The sequence below is a fragment of the Leptodactylus fuscus genome, chromosome 2 (genome assembly GCF_031893055.1).
Source record: "Leptodactylus fuscus isolate aLepFus1 chromosome 2, aLepFus1.hap2, whole genome shotgun sequence".
Taxonomy (NCBI): domain Eukaryota; kingdom Metazoa; phylum Chordata; class Amphibia; order Anura; family Leptodactylidae; genus Leptodactylus; species Leptodactylus fuscus.
In genome coordinates this window covers 45,089,090-45,112,632 of record NC_134266.1, presented here as the reverse complement: position 1 = coordinate 45,112,632, position 23,543 = coordinate 45,089,090, and the positions used below count along the sequence as shown (strand labels likewise).

At 42.1% G+C, this 23,543-nt stretch overlaps 1 protein-coding gene across 1 annotated transcript; it reads left to right on the top strand.

The window, feature by feature from the left end:
• The first annotated feature begins 19,175 nt into the window (after positions 1 to 19,175).
• LOC142193627 (histone H2A, embryonic-like) lies at positions 19,176 to 19,655 on the top strand. The gene has a single exon (XM_075262616.1). It carries the CDS (start codon positions 19,186 to 19,188, stop codon positions 19,600 to 19,602), a length of 417 nt encoding a protein of 138 aa, XP_075118717.1. The 5' UTR covers positions 19,176 to 19,185; the 3' UTR covers positions 19,603 to 19,655.
• The last annotated feature ends 3,888 nt before the right edge of the window (positions 19,656 to 23,543 follow it).

The window sequence follows — 23,543 nt, the reverse complement described above, 5'->3', positions numbered from 1 at the left end:
GGGCTCCCTGGACCTGCTGCTACACGTGAGGAGGAGCTCCTGCCGTCTGCAGCCCTGAATAGGAGAGGAGGAGAGGAAGCTGAACAAAGTGAAAGTAAAAGAAAACACCAGGTTAGTAACTATTCTTATGAATGTCAGGCATTTGGGGTTATTACTTTAGTTTTAGTAACTCCATGTGCCTCACATTAATAGCAATTAACCCCATCATGTCCCTCATATTAACTCCTGTGTGGCTCACATAAGAGTTAATAACATGTGTGACATATGGGGGTACTATATAATGAAGATATTTACTTAATTATCACCTCCATATGTCTCACATATCAGTATCCCTTATGTAAAGCACACAGGGGGTTAATGTGAGGGACATGATGGGGTTCACTGCTATTAATATGAGGCATATTGAGTTGTAACCTGTAATATACATGACCAGACTTTTTATACACAACTGTGGATAAGAGTACAGACCTATACATTTCTAAGGACCCATATATACAGCCATTCTTTTTGTGGCTGTGTATCTGGGCCAAATTGAAGAGCTGAAAATTATAGAGCAGGTCCTATATCTGTCCTATACCTACCCTATATCTGTCCTATATATACCCTATATCTGTCCTATACCTACCCTATATCTGTCCTATACATACCCTATATCTGTCTGCATTTGTGGCCCTGTCAATTAATTTTTAATGTTTATATCAGTGAAAACCACATGCGTGCCACTTGTATGCAGAAGGCGTAAGGCTGAGGCCCCACGTTGCATAAACGCAGCGTTTTTGTTGCAGATTTTGCGGCAGTTTATTTCAACCAAAGAATCAACCATTTAGAATCTATATTATTAACTATATGTATAATATGTACTGTTTTAGTGTCATTTTGTGCCATTTTGGTTGGTGGTGTGCCCCGGGATTTTTTAAGTGTAAAAAGTGTGCCGCGGCTCAAAAAAGGTTGAAAATCACTGCTCTAGAGCATCATACTGAAGTGTTCCTTGTCATGTATGAATTATGTGTGACCTGTGATGGATGGGCTTCTCAAAACCTATTACGCTTTTCTATCACAAACTTTGAGATTTATTCCTATATAAAGGTGTATTATTTGTTACGGTCGGACATTTTTATAGTGATTTCTTGGCGATTATTCATGGAATGGTCTACTAGGTCGCATCATAACAATCTGTCATGCTTATGTCGGTAAAGAGAAGATATATATATATATATATATATATATATATATATATATATACTCTTTTTTCATTTCCTTATACAATGGATTGTCTTCACATTGCAGATGCCATAGCTTATTTTATTATCATTTCACGTTCAGTGTTCATAGCCTTTAATCCGAGAGCAATGTATGCAGTCAAGGAGCATCTGTCATTGAAATGCTATGTTCTTCATGTTACGCATAAAATGTTCTAGAATTATATAATAGAAACATTTTGTGCTCTGTGAGGGTTGTGGATTTTTTTCAAATAATTTACATAATTATGAATATTCAATGCAGGTTTTGCCCTGTATCTTAGAGCAGTAATTCTAGTGAATGGCTGACTTGTGACATCCATAAGACCTAGACAGGTATTCGAATGTTTAAGGGGTTTGTCCAAGGTATACAGATTTGAGATTTGGTGGAAGACACCAGAAAGATAGGTGATTATGGGTTTGTTTGTTTCTTACACCTTCTCTAGCGTTTTTTGATCAAATCTGTATATTCTGGAGAAGCCCTTTAACCCCTTCCTGCTGTATTATTACAGCAGATGTCAAATTTTAAAATATGGCATCTGTTCAGGAGCTGAGTGCTGTCGTAACCACTGGTCTCTACAGTATGATACAGCAGAGACCTGGTGCTAATATCCACAGTCAGTGCCTGATTTTGTTGGGGATCGTCGGCCCCCGGAGGAAGTTCTGGGTCTGGTGTCCCATTGCTATACAACTGGGAGCCTATTGAAGGCTCTCAGGCTTGTCTTCCATACATTAGTATGCTTTATGCAGCCTGTCATACAACTGCAGATAGTTGGAAATGCATTGCAATGCATTAGCATTGTAATGCATTGCATTAGTGATCAGATCACCTGGGGTTCAAGACTCCTATGGGGTCTAATAAATGAAAGGAAAAAAAAATACATATTAAAAATGAAACAAGAGAACACTGAAAAGCCATTGGCGTCCAGAGCCATCCTTAAATAGGCTCCGGCCTGCCACTAGGCCAAAAACTGGAAGTCCCTTGTTCGGCTCAGGAGGAGACCGGCAACCCCGTACATCGCACATTGAGACTCGTAAGCAGGGGACTCGGGTGCACAGGGAGGTGAGGGCTGACAACCTCCGCACAGCGTTGCCCTACTCCTAACAGGTTCTAGATATAGTAATTGTGAAAATTTGCCTATTGTGACACTAAGGAGTTTTCCCATTTTATAAAACCATGTCATATAACTAGGATATGTCACCACATTATGATCAATGTGGGTCCGTTCTCTGGGACTCCCACTGATCCTGATAAAGGACAGAGATGTAGTGCTTTCTCCTCTTGTAATTTTGACCTGCACGCTGACACTCCTGGGGTGGTGCTGGGCAATAGAAAATAACCCAATGGTCAAAAAATGATGGGATATATATAAGAATTAAAGGTAGAAGCAATCACATCTGGTGATATATTAATTATATATGTACAGTAGCTCTGGTCACCACAACTGGGCTATAATGTCTTGGTATTGTTAGGAATCTCACTACTGCATGCTGCTGTTGCCTTAAGTGTGCCATTCTGACATATGAAGCTTTCTGCAGCAATCCGGGCTCTGAGAAGGTGAACCAATCAGCAGCCGAGGAGGGCTATTTAAAGTCTGTTCAGAACTTCCCATTCACCTGCTATTATTTTTTTAATACTTGCTAGTGAGGCTCCTGTGCTCTGATCATATCTGTTTGCTGTACTACTGACCTTGGCTTGTTTACAGGAAATTTGCTTGCTTTCTGATTTGGACTTTTGACTGATTCTCTTAGATTTTGCCTTGGATTGGACACATTTATCCCTTTATTTTTGCTTACAATGGGTCCTGGAATCATTTCAGATTGTAGAGCATAATTTTTTTTTTACACAAAGCTTCTGGGGCGATAACCTGGGTCCATATGTAGCTCAAGTTCAACCGGCTTTGTAGCAGGAACTGGTGAAGATGTTTGGGGTGCCTTACATCTATCTTTCAGGCCCAGTTCACATCCCCTATAGACTGTAACGGGGTCCATGTGGTTTCTGCTTGGTTTCGTGAGGAAACCAAGCGGAAACCACATGGACCCCATTATAGTCTATAGGGTCCGCGGGTTTCCTTAGGTAACCACTTTATTATGCTTATAGGTTTCCATTCAGGAGGTCTGCAAGAGGACGCCTTGAACAAAAACCCGAACGTTGTTTTGACCCGGTCTCAGTGCTATGTGAGATTTAGAAAGCTTTCCGGTATCTGCCAGTTTCTACACTTTCTGAAAATTGCTCCTCAGGCAAATATCATAACAGGTATAAGAGGTATAATGTACAGTAAAAATATTAATGCACAAAGCTTTTTCACAGACCTGTTTAATGGAAACATTCCAGAAACATGACTAAATGCACTCTGACATAAGATGGACTCCATGCAGATACCAGTTAGGTGCTCTTCAAAAAAATAGAGTTGGGGGGCCACACGGTGGCTCAGTGGTTAGCACTGCAGCCTTGCAGCGCTGGAGTCCCGGTGCTCAAATCCCGCCATGGGCAAAAAACCATCTGCAAGGAGTTTGTATGTTCTCCCCGTGTTTGCATGGATTTCCATCCCATATTCCAAAAAAAGACATACTGATAGGGAAAAATGTACATTGTGAGCTCTATGTGGGGCTCACAATCTACATAAAAAAAAAAAAAAAAAAAATAGAGTTGGAAATGTAACCAGAATTCTTCTTTACCTCTTCCAGTTCGGAGCTTGGTTTGTAGCTAGGATTGGATATTTTTGCATATAGGTTCTTTGCGTATAAAATTCTAACTAAACACCTCGACCAACTTCATGCAATAACCACTCTTTTCACTAGTAGATCATGTTAGGGGGCGTTCACACTACCGTCATTGTCTGACATGTAGTGTCCGCTGCTAGTGTCCGTTCAAAATCTGGCACGGACATTAGGAGCGGACACTAGCTGTGTCCGTGACATTTTTCATTCATTTAAATGGCGATCGGGTGCGTTCTTTTACACTCCGTGCCTGTCCTTAAGTGTCCTTTCCTAAAGATGTCCGACTTTTCAAGTGGACAGCAAAACCCAACATGTAGGTTTTTTCTGTCCGCTTGAAAAGCTGGACATCTTTAGGAACGGACAGTGAAGGACAGGCACAGAGTGTAAAAGAACGCACCCGATCGCCATTTAAATGAATGAAAAATGTCACAGACACAGCTAGTGTCCGCTCCTAATGTCCTCGCAAGATTTTGAACGGACATTAGCAGCGGACACTACCTGTCGGACAATGACGGTAGTGTGAATGCCCCCTAAGGGTGCATGCACACTACGTAACGTCGGGCGTGTATGAGAGCCGTACACGCCGGCGTTACAGCAGGGCTGCCGAACACTTCCCATTCACTTCAATGGGAGCGCTCGTAAACGCCGCTGTTACGAGCGCTCCCATTGAAGTGAATGGGAAGTGTTCGGCAGTCTGCTGTAATGCCGGCGTGTACGGCTCTCATACACGCCCGGCGTTACGTAGTGTGCATGCACCCTTACTGTGCTTTATTTTACATAGTTATAGCAAATGTCAATGAAGACGGATATTGTAGTTCTGTCTGATTTATATCACAATTTGTAAAATCAAGTACTTTATACAGCATGTCAGTATGATAGAGGAATTACACGTGGAGAAAAACAAATATGGCATATTAAGTGCTTACTGTGTAAATGGTTGTCAGATTTGATGTAAATTCATTGTATAATGAAAACTTTTCTAACTTTCTAGTACACTTTCTAATTCAAGTCCTCAGTTATTTCATGAAATAAATGTTATACATCTGTCATTTACATTTAAAAGCTACAGAAATTTTTAATTGTTTATTTCTTTTTTACTGATTTGCATGTATTATGTATTAAATCTGATTTCTGGAATTGGTTTTAATTAAAAGTTCACAAGTGTTTGTCTTCTGCAGCCTGGTTTTTCTCATACATTGCAGGCTGCTCGGTATCATCCAGATGGGCTTTAGTTCTGCACTCCCGTATGAACTTCTAAACCGATAACTTCTTGATTAAATTTTTTTATTTCATTGTGATCAAATAAAATACAGTTTTACAGTTCTTGAAAATTGGATGGGGTCCTGGCTAATCCAGAACCCCATTGCAGAAAAAATTCTAATAACTAATAGGGATAAAAAAAAGTTCATATGTTCTGTTAAATTTAGTCCAATGAGTGAGACCAAGAAATCTGTGATATGTAAAAATTGGCTTATAATAGAGTGTGAACCAGTGTTATACGTAGTAGCTAATAGAAAACCTCTTGTTTCATTTAGAAAGTGCCGTACAATAGGGAATGTATTAGTTCAGGGCAGGTACACTCAAAAAAAGCAAACTAATTGGCTCCAGGAGATTTCTCCTAAAGGAAATTATCATTGCGGACAATGTAGATACTGCCTACAAGTTGGTTGGAGGATGTCCCTTTTGTGTTAATGAATTAATTACATGCTGTACACAATTTGTGGTCTTGTGATTTTCTGTAATTGTTGTTGCTTTTATGTGGGAAAATAATCCTCCTAATGTATCTGTGATTTGGAGAACATATTTGTTCTATACGCACCAGTGTTGGTTTCCCAAGGCTAGTTGACCACATAAGAGTATACGACAATTCAGACACAACGGTCCCGAAGTTCTCCGGATTGCTAGTAGTTCTTCAAACTCCTTCTGGAGGTGAATGATATAAATAATTGTTACAAAGGGAAACAGTGATTATAATGGAGACACGTGCACTCAGTCCTTTAGGGTTGAAAGACTACAATGATTTACAAGAAAAAACAACTTTAAAAAAAAAGGTATTTTAGTGCTATTAATGAGTTAATAAGTGCACCGAAATACCTTTAGCAGTGTTTTGAGTGATTTCTGGGTTACTCTCGGAGCTCCTGGCATCCTCTGCATTTGTTTACATGGGTAGCTTCCTGCTCTCTTATCCTACAACTACCATGATGCATTGCACTTCACTCAAATCCCCTCTCACTCTCTCCCCCTCCCTCTCTCACACCCCCTCCCTGTTTTCTTAGCTAGCCCATGGATTATTAGCCTTACCTAACTATCCACCACATCATACTTACCTGTCTTCCTGTCCTGGAGATAACTTTCTTCTGTCCCTCCATGTCCCCTTCTCTTGATTTCTGCCCACGTTAGCACTCTAGATCTATTTCACAAGTGTGGGAAGCCCAATCCTTCTTTCCTTCAATTCTGCTGGCATTTGTGCACTCCGGCTCTACTGCACAGGCGCCGGCCCCTCTGAAGGAAGTGACTTTTCATGCTCAGCAGAAGAAGACATTACGACAGGTAAGTAAGATGGGGTGTGGTGGGGGTAGTATTGGTGATGTTCCGTTTCCCGAAATAGGGAAAAAGAATGTCACTGGAAAATTAGAAAATGTGGTCTAGGTAATTATAATTTTTTTTTTTTTTATTAAGTAAATTAGACGTTAGGCAGGGGGAGGGTGTTTAGGTTAGGGTTAAATTTTTATTTTATCCCGCACCTCTTTAAGTGCGTTTATCTAATAAGAACATGTATCCCAAACGCGTTTACTGAGGGTATTAGGATATGAGACTGAAACTTTGCAATATCCCTCAATCATGTATTGTTAATGTTGGCAAGAATAAAGTTACAATGTATAAATAGAGGCGTATGTCCTTGGATACAAGATGAAGGCCTTGAGGACGCGTGACTGCATGCGAAATGGCCGTCGCCTGTTCATTTTCCCCGTATTTCACTATGTGACTCTGTTGGAAATAATTGCTAAATAAAAGAAGCCTTTTTACGACTGGTGAGTGCCGGCTTTGATTCCTTTCTAACCGTGATATTTGAGGACTGTTGATTCGGCTGAGCACCACTACATGTGGGCAGTGAGACCTTACCTTTTCTGTTATACCAGAGTGATTTAATGCCGGGGGAGTTTAGCACCAGCAATGGTTTTTCATTTTTGTTTGTAGAAAAATTCTGCAGAGGAAAAGCTGTGATGGCGCAGCATGTCAATTATACATATGGAAACTCTGGTGTTTTCCATACACTGTCTGCCAATAAGTATTTGGACACCTGTGGTCTGAGCGGCACGAGCGGTAATTACAGCCTCAACCCTCCGGGGCTTTCCACAAGTCCTTGTATGATGGCTTGTGGTATTTTATTCCTTTTGGCTTGGAGAAGACAGGTAAGTTCTTTCAATGATTTTGGACGGCTGCTGCACCCCTTAGTTCGGTAATCCAACTTGTCCCAGTGGTGCTTGATAAGGTTCAAGTCTGGGCTCTGGGCAGGCCAGTCCAGTCGGTTAACCTGATTGTCACTGTACCAAGCCATTTGGACCGACCCATGTACGAAGCACACTGTTATCTAAAATACAGTAGTGCAATAGGCATCGGCGTTGAGTTTACCATGCACTGGGACCAAGGGTCTATAACCCTTGTGTTTTATGTTGACCATATCATCTACATCATCCAAAGCCAAAGCCAAACAGCTGGGCTTAACATTTGTAGTACCGGTGCCCACCATCACGGCATCGGGAACAGCAGTTTTCACCACATCATCTTTATAATTTTTTGGCTGAACTCTCTGATTCCACTTTATACATTTTCTTGATGAACCTGGTGCTAAGAATATATACTAGGGGAAATCTGTAGAGGATCTTTGAGGGTCTTTTGTATAGTACTAGAGGGAGGAGGATGCATAAGTCTGTGGATGAGACTTACTGATATCTGTCTAGGGACTTCAAGCTTGCATCTCTAGATCCCCTCTAGTACAGAGGGTGCATTGGTGATCAGGAGTGTATCAATAGATTATCTACTCCTCCGATGCATCTATTTTTGAGAGTCTGTTTATTAGTAGGTAGAGGGACTTTGATATACTGAGCCTATTTACACACAGCCACGTGACTCTTTACTCTGTGTGGAGCTCCTACCTTGTATAGGGAGTGCTAAGAGTCTTACTTATATGGCTGCACTACCTTATGTGATAACTGTCTCTATATGATTTGACTACTAGTGTTATATTTATATTTGCCGTGAATTTGAAAATTTATGCGGTATTAGGGTGCATGCACACTACGTAACGCCGGGCGTGTATGAGAGCCGTACACGCCGGCGTTACAGCAGGGCTGCCGAGCACTTCCCATTCACTTCAATGGGAGCGCTCGTAACAGCGGCGTTTACGAGCGCTCCCATTGAAGTGAATGGGAAGTGCTCGGCAGCCCTGCTGTAACGCCGGCGTGTACGGCTCTCATACACGCCCGGCGTTACGTAGTGTGCATGCACCCTTATATTACCACTTACCCTCCATAATCAAGACATATCGATCTATATGTCTTGTATTATCTCATATCCTACTAATATTATAAATGTGAAAGTTTGTGTGTTTGGATGTTTGCATGTTTGTGACTTTGGATGTTTGTTCCTCAATCACGCTAAAATGCCTTGACAGATTTGCGTGAAATTTTCCACAAACATAGTTTTCCCTTGGGATTGAATTCCTAGCAGGAGACTCACAAAAGCAGGACTCCTAGCCCCAGCTATAGACTCACACACACTGCCTCACATTTCCTGTCACAAACTGCCTGCACACTCCTTACTGTCACCTCAGGAGTAGCCCTCACTCTACTCACTCACATTTACATATAGCTTTCCACTACACACGGAGGCCCATTGCTCCTGCCTGCAATTAAAATGGACTGGGATTGCAGGCATTAACACTTGACCCCCCTCCCCCTCAAACACCCCTTCCTCTTACCTTCAATGTTGCAGACCGGCTCCTGCCTGCTGACCTCGCAGGAGCCGACCTGTTCCATACTGAATGCTCCCAGGTCTGTGTTTACAATACTACTATCGCGGCTGGGCTATGGACAGTGCAGATAGTAAGGCACACAAACTCTCATAGACGGCAATACACTTGGATTGCCGTCTATGGAGACTTGCAATCAAATGGTTGCAGGTTCACACCCCTCAGTGGAACGAAGAAAAAAGTAAAAAAAAAAGAAAACAATCAAAAAGTCATCCGACAACACATATAAAACTCCAAACTACTGTGATGCATATACATATCAGTTACCATTCTGCCCAAAAATGGCCCATCTACTAATAAACTATTTGCCCTTCTCCCTCACCGTCACACTCACACGTAACAAACCACCATTTTGGTTCACACTTTGAACTATCATTTCAATAAAAGCTCATCTAACCAATTCACATTCCCCAGAATGCTAGATCTACCGTTAATCTGGCCCTGCCATATTGTGGTTGCAAAAAAAACCCTTAGGGAACATTCACACGGTGGTGGTATTTTGCCAAAATACACGTGTAAAAATACACGTGTCAACATAAGACTCCCATTCACTTCAATGATATTTTTTACATGCCTGTAAAATGTCATTGAAGTCAATAGGAGTCTTAATTTTACACGTGTATTTTGCACATATACACACACGCGTTCACTCCGTGTCACGGCTCCCGTACACTCAGTTCACACCACCGTCTGCTCACCGTTTATGCGGTTCCATCTTCTGTTGTCACACAGTTCGCCCCTCAGCTCGGCTGATGCTGGGTTCACACTACCGTTCGGCACTCCATACTAGGTTTCCATCTTCTGCATGCAGAAGCCAGAAACCTGTCAGGCCGGGTCCGGCCATGAACGGCAGTGAGCGTTTTATGCTCTCCGCCGCAAAACCCTTTTTTAAAAAATCAGACACAGAGTACTGCATGTACGGCTCTGTGTCTGGTTTTAAAAACTTTACCATAGACCAGCTGAAAGTAACAAAATAACAATCCTCTGAAAATAACAACAAATTGTCTGTATTACTACATACACACTTTTACAGTTTCACACGTCCGTGTCCGCCCAATTCTCAAATCACCGCAGACGAAGTCGCGGGTAAAAGCTAGTATCTACAGTACATATAGCGTAGTGGCGCAGCTGCCAGGGGAGCAGCGGTAGCAGCTGCGACAGGGCCAGGGACATTAGGGGCGCCCACGTCCTGGGCTCCAGAAGGCTGCAGGCCTGATTGGTGACGTCACAGACATCACGTGGCCCAGGGTAGCGTCATTAGGGTCAGATGATGTCTGGTACAATATTGAAGAGATCTGCGGGGAATGCGCCAGAGCCAGGGAGAGGTAAATAACAGTTTTTTATGTTTGTATCCTCCCCTGGATCTCCAGTCATTATACTCTGGGGTTTGAAAAGACCCCAGAGTATAATAATTGTTTATGGGTGGTCCACAATGGGGCATAATCCTGTGTGAAGGGGCCACTATGGGGCACAATACTGTGAGCAGGGGCCACACACTATGGTGCATAATACTGTGTGCAAGGGCTACAGTGGGGCATAATAGTGTCCGCAGGAGACAATATTGTGCATAACAGTGTGTGTGTAAGAGCCGCTATGAAGCCTAATAGTGTGGGGTCATTTGAGGGGTCAGGGGGCTGGGGAGGGCCCATGTCAAATGTTTGCCTTGGGGTCCCACCATTCCTACGTCACTGATATAGGGGGCATATTGGACTAATTTATTAGATGTGTCCTATGCATTAGTGACATAATTATGCATCTAGTTTTTAATTTATTCAATAAAAGTTGAGATTTATCATTATTATTTTTTCACCCGGGCCATTTGTCCATTTAAAATATACAAACAGTATTAAGAAATATTTTTTAGAAAATGTAAAAAAAATCACTTAAATAATGTAAAACAATAAAAATAAAAAAAAAATACTTATTGTTTCCCATAAAAATAGTACTTGTTCCACACAATAAAGCTACACTGATGAACCAATAAAGAATTCATGACTGTTGTAACAGTGGGTAAAACATTATTATTGACTGTAAAAGCTAATATTGGGTAAGCTAATAATGTGATTGTTTGGGGGTTAAAATGTTATTCAGGAGAGAGAGAGCTCATCTGATGATTTCACTATGAATGGCACTGAGCAGCCTGCAATGTATGAGAACATATACAAGCTAGAGAAGACATCTTCTCTATCTTGTATATGTTCTTTGATAAAAGATAAGATAATCCTTTAATAGTCCCACAGTGGGGAAATTTCAGCATGTTACAGCAGCATAGTAATACAGATACAGGATAATACACAGTAATATATTACAGACGTAGGCACACATATGCTGAGAAGAGAAGATATACTAGGAGTCCATAGCAAATATTATCACCTAATACATGTACTTTAATTTTAAAAAGGAACGTGAAGGTGTCCATAGCCTTCAATAACTAAAGAAAGGAACCTCCTTGAACATTATAGACCAGTTAGAGTGTGAGATCCTAACAATTCTTCACAGCTTCTTTTGGAGGACGTATACAATTGTTATGGACCAGTATGAATCCTTCTGTTGCTGAACCCATCTGCACTTTATTCTCTTCATTTGACAATCATCCTTAACCTTTTCATAGTTTGATTTTGGCTCTTGGCAGAATTGGAAGCCGCGCCAAATCCCTCTAGGATCCTGTCTTGTCATTCTTCATGTTTTTCGCCTGCAGTTCAAAAGTGCGTGCCAGGGGGGATTTATATCTTAAGTTCAGATCTGCTTGCTTTTACTGTCAGCCTTTAGAAGTTAGTCAATGAGTCATCAATAAAACCAACAGGGAGAAAAATATAGTACTGTACGTTCAGCTGACTTCATATTGGCTTCAGGTTTGATGTGCTGCATTTGCTTTTTTTACAGAAAAAAATACAAAAGATAAACAAAACATGAAAGTACATCACATAATGTGTCCCAGATCCACGGAAGACCGGAGGATGTGTACTTGGTTCACCATCCGAGACTTACAATCTCATGGCATCCAGGTTAATGGCACCTGGCACACTCTACTTACATTGCCCAAAGCCAGATAGAATTCAAACTTGCATAAAATACTGCAATTATTGTTAAAATTCACTGACTCGAAACAGCCAACAAATATAAAAATGCAGTTGTGGATATGTCAGCACCTGGTTATTTTGGTTTCTTGACAATGATATCTTAAGAGCTAGTGCCTTAGGTTTTATTCTAACAAAGGTACAGAAGTTTTGGTCTGACTCAGTGTGTGGATTGTGTTAGGGGTCCCCGATGCCCCTAGCTCAACTCACATAACGAAAGATAAAATAATATTCTATGGGCTCAAAAATTAATCTCTAAGGCTAGGTTCATACCTGTGTCCATCTTCATTCTTGGATCTTCTTAAAAAATCCAGAGAGAAAAGTCCTGCAAGCAGTGTTTTTCTCTCTGGATTTTTCGAGCAGAAACTCGGTGGACCCCATTATAGTCTATAGGGTCCGTGGTTTACGCAGGTAACTGCTTTTGAGCAGATTGGGTTTCTGTTTTTTGGGTCACCAAGCGGACCTGAACGCAGGTGTGAACCTAGTGTAAAAAAAGATGGGAGATCATATGATTAAAAGAAGTCTGTCACCAGGACCCAGCAAATCAACCCAGCCCTGCAGACAGGTAGGTTAGGGTCACCTGAATCAATGTGAATTCTTGTGAATTGGTGCCAAGATATTGCCTATTTTATCAATATACAAATTAGCTTGTGTAATTAGTTAGTAATGAGGGGGTTGGCTTTGCTCCATACAGGTAAGTGGCTTCACTCTTTTTGCTCCAAAAAGCTCATTTCAATAATGGAAAAAACACCAATATCTCAACCATTGAGGTAGTGATTCCCAAGGGCAGCACACTCTTTCATTCAGGTCACCCTAACCTATGTATCTGCAGGCATGGGGTGATGTACAGGGTTCTGGTGACAGACTCCCTTTAAGTCAGATTCCACCTACAAACAAAACATTCAGCTCCAGCTAACGCACTGTTTGAACGTGTTTTTCCCACCAAAGTAGTTATTACTATTGAGACCACATTTTTGAGATCAGGATATCTAAGCTGTATGTCATACATTACCTCATCTGTGTCCTCAGAATAGTCCTTACTGAACTATAACACAGACATGCTAAGTGTGAACTAGTGTTCAGGTTTCCATTATGTGGGTCTGCTTGGGGACCCAAAAAACGAAAACCCAATCTGCTTAAAAACTGGTTACCCACATTTTTCCTCCCGCTTTCCGCACGAAAAACGCAGAGAGAAAAGTCTTGCTTGCGGGACTTTTCTCTCCACATTTTTTAAGCGGAATGGGGAACAGAATCCCCGAACATAGAGCGAGTGCTAGTGTGAACCAAGCCTTAGATAGCAGTGGTTCATGTGAATTAAATGCTTTTTCCGCTTCTCGATTGGTGCTGAGATATTTGGTTTTTTTTTCCTGATATGCTAATGCATTGTTTGTTGCAACCAAGGCTCTCATCACTCCAAGGACTAAGTCCCTCCATTCCTCCAGAAGTATCTGATAGTGTATATATGTCTCCTATCCCAGTTCAGTACATATGTCCTTCTCAGCTGAGCCAAGCATGCACATATATTGCACAGTCAGGCAAGATAGCTATAGCTACAATGGTCAGCTTGAAGACGACCTTTCACCACCTCCACCAACTCCAACTCTTGGCATCCTTAAATGTTCTGTTCCACTGATTCCAGCACAGTTGGATTTTTTCTTAGCCCCCACCATTCCTGAGCAATCAATGCTGTTAGTTTGAGTGCTCAATATGGTAATTAGGCTCTCTACTGTCAGGTGGGTGTATCTTGTCTGAAGTAGACAGCTAGGGACTACTCCCTTAATAGATAGTAAGTCACCAAGACTAACTACACTGAATTTGGGGTCTAGAGAAAAATTCGAACTGTGCTGGAATCAGTGGAGGGGAAACTACTGAAACATGCAAAGCACTGGAGTTAAGTCACACTGCTGCCACTACAGTATAATAAATTTGCTTTTGCTTGTTTGCTCCCAGATAAGGACATCACAACGTGCTTAACGTGCAATATTTTTTTTAGAGGTGTTAAGTGTAAATTTGTTCTCATCTGAGAACCCATCCATTAATCCAACCTGACCTTTAATCACTGTGGTTGGTGACACTTCACAGTGACACAGATGAGAAGAGACAAGATCTGTGCACACAGTATATAACCAGAGGTGCATGTCTCCAAGCTCCAACCTGAGATCTCAGTCTTCGCTGTACTGTACCTTCTAGCTGGTTCTACTGAGTGAATTTTGAGATCATTTCTGCACTGTTAAATTAATTCTGCAGCTGTTGCACTGACTACTGAGCCTTCCCCACTAACTAATATTGTCAGATACAGTCTGGTTATTGTACACTGAGCAGCTGGTATATACAGAGTATGTAAAGTACTCATATCAGTCCTGCAAGAAAATGATACAAAAAAACAGCAAAAAATTTGCTTATTCCCCGTCCTCCGAGTTCCGTCACTTTGTGAAATCCTTATATGTTATGTTTACATTCAACATCAATTCACAAGGGAAAGGAGCGCTCTGGCCTTATGTAGGTAGAGCGTTATGTAACACTTAATACAGGAATTGGTTTCTAAAAATCCAGAAAAATAAGAAGTTTTACAGAATTTCTAAATACATTTTTATAGGACTGAAATTGGAAAGCAAAATAAATTGCAGTAAACAGAAAATCCTCTTAAAAAACACCTAAGACCGAGACGAGTGGTTACAGAAAAGCTGTGTTTTTTATTCCAGATTTTGCTGAATTTTTCCAATTCCTCCTGGTTTTGGCTCAAAAAACTACAGCAAATTCTACAACAAAGAACCACAGTTTTCCGCAATGTGTGCTTCAACCTATATGGCTGTATGGGTAAACTACCTGCATTGGCCCATTGGCTATTTGTGTAATTCAACTTCTTATCCAGACTAGATTTTTTACGACATATTTTCATTTCCATGAAATATAGCCAGTCTCCTAGAAGTCTACTTTTCAATGCACGATCAGATGGTTATCTCAAAAGCAAAGAACATTTACTGTGGTCCATTATTGCAGTGGAAGTCCCTGCTGCATGTGACCGCTGAGGCCGCTGATAGATGTGACTGGGCCCTTTAATAAAGGCCATGCCCCTTAAAAGGCCACTCCCTCTTTTAAACCAAATTTGTCATTCGCAAATCACTCTTCTATGTTCTATGTATATTGTTTTGCAGCTTTTCCCTTGTTATTTTCCCCCTCTTTAATCAAATCTTTGCCTTGGTTCATCCCTGGCCAATCACAGGTCACTGGGCGGGGTTGTAGGAGACCTAGGTCGCCAGGGTGTCCATTGAGACTCAGTCTAGGACTAGTGTGTAGCTGTGACAGAGTGCAGATCCAGCCCTGCAACAGCATTGAGACTAGGCATCAACGGCTACCCATACAGCCTCTAGGAGGATTGTTAACTGCCCCAGACTTATCTACAGACAGCTCTGAGAAGGGAGTACTTCTGTCTGGACTATTGGACACTGTACTTTTCTGTACTTCTCCTGAGACTCTGCTTTTCATGCTTTGGGGTCTGAAGAGACCCAAGAGTATATGAATAACACTTATTGCTCAGACCAAAATGAAAATGTCAGGCCAATATTCACAAAATGAATCTTGCTAGGTTTGCCTATGTGTACTCCTCTGACCTTAGCTAGGCCTTTGGATGGTGCACCTTAATAATTTCTGCTACTCACTTTCTACATGGCACATTGAGGTGGCATTCTCTTTGACATAACTATCCACAATACCTGTCTGTGCCATCTCCTGTTGTGACCTCTACTGGCGGGCAAGTCCCTATTCATCTATTCTCAGAATTTAAAGGGGGCACAAAGACACTAAACATCACAAAATGCCCAACCATTGTCCTACATTAGCGGGAACTCATACTCTACATTACGCACCTAGTAACATTCTACATGAAGCAATTCACCCCGATTCCCTTCTATGGGGCTGCAGGCCTTGCCGGAGTCCGGTAACCCCATAGAAGTGAGATGACTGCTGATTACGTACATTCACAAGAAGACTTTAGGAGACTTTAGGGGATCTTTCCGATCACTAGGGGACTCCATGACAGGGGATAAGTGTCCATAACAGGACCACCCTTTGAGCTTACAATCGCTTTTCTGCAGAGTGATGATGGTCACACTGTGTGGTATTGTGAGATATAATGTGTGTGTGTAATATTATGACAAAATAGAAATCATGTAGACTTTACAATGTTGAAAATCTCTGTTTTTCCCATTTACATTTTGCCTTTATAACAAAGCCCCTAGATACATTTTAATTGCTAGTGCAAATCAGTTCATGCATTTTACATGAAGCCTTAACTAGCCTGTAATAAAATGGTATGTATTATGTATGTGTGCTCGGAGTCACAGCTAATATCACAGAGCTCTTAAATGTTTGGATTATTACATCGTAGCTAAGAAGAATAAGAAGTTCGGTTCTTTTAGGTAACCTGCTGTTTAGACCTATTTCACTATTACCTTGCACAGGGTCAATGGCATAAAATACACTTTAGGTCCATTTCTGAGGCTGCAAACTTAAAGTTTACCGACAGATGAAGATTGTGCCCATGTTATTGGTAAGTTAAAGGGGTTGTCCGGGAAGTAGAAATATACTTACCTGGTCCCAGGGATCTCTGATGATGGACCCAGGGGTTTTGGTTTTGGTGACATCACAACTCCTAGGTTATGTGACACATGTAAACTGAAGGGGGGGTGTTCAGGTGGTACTCAATATAACAAAAAACTCAAAATAGAATAATGTATAAAAAATTACTTTATTAAAGTTGAAATAATAAAAATCACAGATAACACTACACAGTATAGAAAAAGGGGGTGTCAGACAGACAGTACAGTCAGACCTCAGGGTCTCCCTCAGGATATTGTAGCTCACATTTGGCGAACGGCTCTTTCTTATGCCAAACGTGGACCATGACCCCTGCTCTGTGCAGAGCTTGCCAGATTGTGTGAATGTAACAGGGCAGGACAAGCCAGGGACACCTCAGTCAGGCATATTTATTATAACGCATGCCAGTTTTACGTCATGAGTTTCAATACAAATTTGTGCAAGTTCCTCTATACTGACACACGGGCGTTTAGCTTATTTATGAAGAGGCCGGTGCCCCCCACACCTGTGATGGTACCAAACGCCTGTCAGGGTACAAACGCCAGTCTTAATGAATTGCACCAGTAAGTTTTATTATTTTCTTAAAATATCACCCACTTTGCTTTTACTGTAAAATGCTGCAGAATTTCTGCTCTGTAAGAGTCAGTTCACACAGAGTTTTTTGCAGGCAGTTTTTTTTATTTTTTTTAAATATAGATTATGAACGCCATATAGGGCTCACAATGTACATTTTTCCTATCAGTATTTGTGTCTTTACAGTATGGGAGGAAATCCATGCATACACGGGGAGAATATACAGTCTCCTTGCAGATGTTGATCTTGGCAGGATTCAAACTCCAGTGATGCAAGGCTGCAGTGCTAACTACTGAGCCACTCTGTTACCCCCTTGCAGGTGGATTTTGACACAGAATCCACCTCAAAATCTGAATCAAACAAGTACAGAATTTATTTAGGGCATAGTCACAGCTGGCAGTCTGGAGTTGCCATGTAAGGGTCAGTTCACACTGAGTTTTTTGCAGGCGGATTTTGACACGGAATCCGACGTAAAATCCACCTGCAAAAATGTCTCCCATTCATTTCAATAGGAGTCCCTCTCTTTTTTCCCCGATTCAGCTAGTAGGAAAAAGAAGCGACATGCCCAATCTTCCCACGAATTCCGTGGCTAACTCAGCCGCGGTTCAAGACCCCCTCCTGATTAGGCCCATTCATTCGGCATCCCGTTGCGGCTAGCTGCGGTGGAAAAGGTTTCTGCTGTGTGAACATACTCTGAGCCTAACCATATTCTATACCAGGGGTAGGGAACGTACGGCTCTCCAGCTGTTGCAAAACTACAACTCCCAGCATGCATATTGGCTCTGCTGTTCTGGGAACTCCCATGGAAGTGAATGGAGCATGCTGGGAGTTGTAGTTTCACAGCAGCTGGAGAGCCAAAGGTTCCCTAACCCTGCTCTATACCATGTAGCCCTGGAGTAATAGTCTGCATTACCTGTGCAGCTTGTTCCCCCTCATTAGTCTGGTAATCGGCTACATACCTGTAGCAATGCTATAACTACTAAGGGAATGGTGGGGTAATAGACCTGAGCAGTATCCTGTGGGAGAAGCAAGTGGTGAGTGGTAGTGGGTTTATGGTTTTAGAATATATTATGGCATATATATATATATATATATATATATATATATATATATATAAAATCTCCTAAATTGTGTGCTATGGTAACCAGAAGTATATTGATCTGTGCTAGATTTGATGCAGAAGAAATCAGACAAATGGAACAGCCATTTGTCTTAGTAAGACCAGAGGAAGTCTACGGATGTGCAGCAGAAGCCATTGGATGAACAGTTGTAGAAATTGTGTGGCAAAGGTTTGGGGCATTGGGATGTATTTATTTACCTGTCTAACCTGTGTGGTTTTTGGCAGTGTCTCTCCTGTGGTGCGTGAGGGTTTTTTTCACTAGCTATTGTGCATCATTGTGACTCCAGGTAATGTTTACACACTGGGAGCCATACTGCTCATAAACTTAAATGAGGCAGGGCCCGGGCCTTGTATGGTGAGTGAGCCATGCGGCTCCCAGCATGCAAACGTTTCTGCTGGTTGGACAATCCTGGAACGGCTGAGTTTTAGGAGTCCCCACTGTTATACCCCCTGTAAATGTGAGATTGATGGGCTTAGCCTCAGGATAGGTTGTACATATTAGAAGGAAGGATAGCACCTTATAATAATGGGCAATCCTGACTTGACTCCTGTTTGCTACATATCATGAAATAACTCTGTATATGCAATGCCTGCCCCATCTTATCATTTATACTGTCTATAGACCTATTGGTTTCTGTTCGGTAACTAAATGCCAACTTGCATGATATGTGCAAATTCAATCTGACCCCTCTGTGTAGAATACGGGATATATCTCTTCAAAAACTGACTCTTTACTAGTGTCACGCTTATCTAGGCATACTTGTAATATTCTACTTTTTATGCACTTCTATAGGAGGTACAATTTTGTTCAAGAAACTTCTTTCCAAAATGTCTGGCCGTGGTAAGAAGATCCAGAAAGCTGCCAATAGTAAGGGCTCCAAATCCGCCAAGGCAGGACTCCAGTTCCCAGTGGGCCGTATCCACAGGTTCCTGAGGAAGGGTAACTATGCTGAGCGGATTGGATCTGGAGCCAGCATTTACATGGCTGCCACCCTGGAATACCTGTGTGCTGAGGTCCTGGAGCTGGCAGGGAACGCAGCCAGAGACAACAAGAAATCCAGGATCCTGCCCAGACACATCCAGCTGGCTGTCCGGAACGATGATGAACTGGCCAAGCTGTTTAATGGGGTCACCATTGCTGATGGAGGTGTCCTGCCAAATATCCAAGCGGTCCTACTGCCAAAGAAGACTGCAAAAGGCTCCTCCTCCCAAGAGCCTAAAGTTACAGAGTCTCAGGAGATCTAATCATTGTTATATTTGTCTATTTTGTATGAAGCACTTCAGTGTATACTGTATATCCCTTAACCCTAAATATATTTATGTATTGTTTTAAGTCGTGTTAAATTATCATTAAACTTGCCTTTTCCAAAGCTCTGCATTGTGATGTTATATGGTGCTTGTATTGTAGGATTGCAGTGCATTGTGAAAGATCAGATGGTGGTTGGTCCTTGATCACACTTGTGTGTAGCTGAGAGCTGGCATTGCTGCCCCAAAAGAGAGTCATTCTGATACAGTTTCATACCCATCTCCTTTCTAAGGACAGAATGTGTGGTGTGCTGGGGCAAATTTGGGTCCATCCACTTCTTCTCTAACTGCTCATTTCTTTGTGCCCCACATTAGAATTGTCCCACAACATAAAGTCCCTCTCCTGGTGTACCCACAGTCCAATGACCCCCTTCTAGCAGCACCCGACACTCACTCTTTAACACTTTAAAAAAAAAAAAAAAAATCCCACTAATAGTTAAGCCTCCTTGCTCTTTCATCCATCTCTGCTCCAGGCCAGAACATACCTCCCATTGACAAAGACCCGACCTGGACTCTGGTATGCAAGCTCTGTAGCTGGTGCCAAATGTATAACAAATGTAGATTGCTAAGTAAGTAAGCATAGGACTCCATGACAACTTTTGGCCAACAGCTTTGTCTAATGACAGAAAACCTAGATCCTCAAAGCACTTCCTTTCCTCCCCCTCGAATAGAGTCTGATCACACGAGTCAAGTTGGAGTCACCGCCATGGAGGGCAGTAGATGTCACCAGCTAGCCGCCATTAATTGCAGTGCCCAGAAGCACCTCATCAGCAAACTTCCTCCTCCTACAATTGAACATTATTGCACATGGTTCCAACAATCTAAGGCTGCTTTCACACAGAGTAACACTTCGCTCATTCTGACACGTAAACGCGTGTCAGAGTGAGCACAGTAAAACAGAATCCTATTGACTTCAATGGATTCGGTCTTATGTGCGCTACCCACTGAACTCAATGGGAGGCTTTTTTTACCTATTGCTTTTGATTTAATACGCGCATATCACATTGAAAGCAATAGGGAAAAAAGCCTCCCATTGAGTTCAATGGGTAGCACACAAGACCAAATCCATAGAAGTCAATGGGATTCTGTTTTACTGTGCTCACTCTGACACGTGCTTACCTGTCAGAATGAACGAAGTGTTACTCCGTGTGAAAGCAGCCTTACCATGATTTATACTGATACCATAAATGATAAATTTTCTGGACATGAAGCCTTACCCATCCCCAATTTTGTAAAAGTGGCAGCTGAAAATCATTAAAAGCTGCTGTGTGCCCAAAATACTACTTTTAAACTGAGGCCCCACGTTGCGGATATGCGTTTTTTTGAGCCAAAGTCAAGAATGGCTACAAAAGAAATGGGAAATGTGTAAGAAGTTCTTTTATATTTGTACCTCCATCCACTACTGGCTTTGGCTCAAAAAACCCCAACAAAATCTGTGATAAAAAAAAAAGCTGTGTTTCCGCAACATGGAGCCTTAGCCTTAATAATAGAAAATATGCGCAACACATATAATAAACTGCCCCCCACCCCATCATACATTTGTGTTCGGAAGGTTCTAAGGTGCAGTTTTAGTCCATTTGAGATGGCTGGGAAACTTGTTACATGCAACAACCTGGATTACAGCACTGGCACAAAACCAGCCAGCTGAACTCAACATGCCGGTATCTGTTGCATATTACATTTTTGCCCAGCAGAACTACCACAATCTGTGAATGTTACCTTAAAGGGATCTTATCATTGGATACCCTTTTTTTCTGACTAACATGTAGGAATAGCCTTAAGAAGGGCTATTATGCTCCTATCTTTAGATGTCTTCTCTGTGCCGCCGTTCAATAGAAATCCCGGTTTTCTTCTGTATGCATATGAGTTCTCTCACAACACTTGGGGCGGTCCCTAGCGTTCAATCAGCACTAGGGGCGTCCCCAAAGCTGCAAGAGAAATCTCCAGCGACGCCTCCATATTCTTCTGGAACGCCCTCTCCCTGCATCGTCTTCTGTCCTGGGTTTCAATCTTCTAGGCATGCGCAGTCGGCTCTGTCATCAAGCCTCGGGCAGAGCCGACTGCGCATGATCGGGCCACAAGAAAATGGCTGTTTACAGCAGCTTACTGTTTAAGCGGCCACAAGAAAATGGCTGCTTACGCTGCTTACTGTGTAAGCGGCAATTTTCTTGTGGCAAGTGGGCATGCGAAATCGGCTCTGCCCGATGACAGAGCCAACTGCGCATGCCTAGAAGATGGGGGCATGCCTAGGGAGAGGGCATTCCAGAAGAAGATGGTGGTGTCGCTGGAGATTTCTCTTCCAGCATTGGGGACGCCCCCAGTGCTGCGAAAGAACTCATTTGTATTCCAAAGAAAACCCGGATTTCTACTGAATGGCGGCGCAGAGAAGACATCTAAAGGTAGGAGAATTATAGCCTTTCTTAAGGCTATTCCTATGTGTTGGTTAGAAAAGAAGGGTATCCAATGATAGGATCCCTTTAAATTTTACTTCAATGGTGGTCTTGGGACACTTCTTTTTTCTGATAGTTCTTTTTTTTTCCCGACTACCCAAGTGTATTTTTGCAGCAGGTTCCACCTCAATAACCTTTCCCTAAGGGTTACCTGGGCATGTTTACATAGCTATCACGCCAACATTGAGAAGGCCTTCACAACCATTTATGGAGCAGCGTTTGCAGGACAAATGGAGACGTGCTCCTCATCCTTTGACCTCAGATGTACCTCTCGTTCTGCCTGTTTTAATGTCTATCTGTTGTACTAATGTGAACTAGTCCAGCATCTATAAACTGACACAAATCACTCAGATGCATTTTTAGATTGTATGACACAGGCTTGCAGACCTATCAAGAAGAATTTGACAGATGGCTTCATATTTGTCATCCTGAAGTACATGAAATCTGATTTTTTTTCCTTCAATCTGCAGCTGTTGCTTTCTTATATTGCTTCCAGTTCCTGGGCATTATCTCTCATTTAGACACCTTGGAATGGAATCTGTCCTCTACTAGTAAGTACAATACAATGCACTGAAAAATAATCTAATGGGATCACATACTAGTGCAAGAGCTCATGTTAGCTGAGATTATGGTATAAAGTCACATGTGATGAATCTACACTATGATACCGCTCTCCTGACAGATCGATTTATACTTGTATTTCCTATAACATAATTCATTTGCAGATAATAATAATACATTTTATATAGCGCCAACATATTCCACAGCGCTGTACAATTTGTAGGCTTCAAGTACAGACAGAAATACAGTATACATTACAAAGAAACAGTCACTTCACACAATGGGACAGAGGGCCCTGCTCACAAGAGCTTACAATCTATGAGGTAGGGGGGGGGGGGGTGACACAAGAGGTAGCAGGGGCAGTATTGCTTATACAGAGGTCAGACAATGTTGTAATAGAGGTTACTGTCATTACACAAACATTAAGCGGTATGAGCTGTCACCAGTCGGGTCCTTTAACATCCAGATGGTGCCTGGACATATAAAGTTAGCCTGAAACGGCATCATATCATGTGGGATAATGTGGGACAGAGGAGGGTTTGTTTTAGGGATTCTAATATGGTACGGAAGGGTTTATATTAGGAATTGTGATAGGCCTGTCTGAAAAGATGCGTCTTTAGTTTGCGCTTGAAGCTGTAAAAATTGGGAGTTAATCTGATTGTCCGGGGTAGAGCATTCCAGAGAAGTGGTGCAACTCGGGAGAAGTCTTGTATACGAGTGTGGGAGGTTCTGATAATAGAGGAGGTAAGTGTTAGGTCATTGAGTGAACGGAGAACACGGGTTGGGCGGTAGACAGAGACAGGGCCGCCGATAGGGCAGTACTACTGGTACTGGCGTCAGGGGCCCGGCCAAATTGAAAAATGGGGGGGG

Bases quoted from the DNA above. Each gene is read 5' to 3' on its own strand.
- LOC142193627 (XM_075262616.1), top strand. From the start codon at position 19,186: ATGTCTGGCCGTGGTAAGAAGATCCAGAAAGCTGCCAATAGTAAGGGC.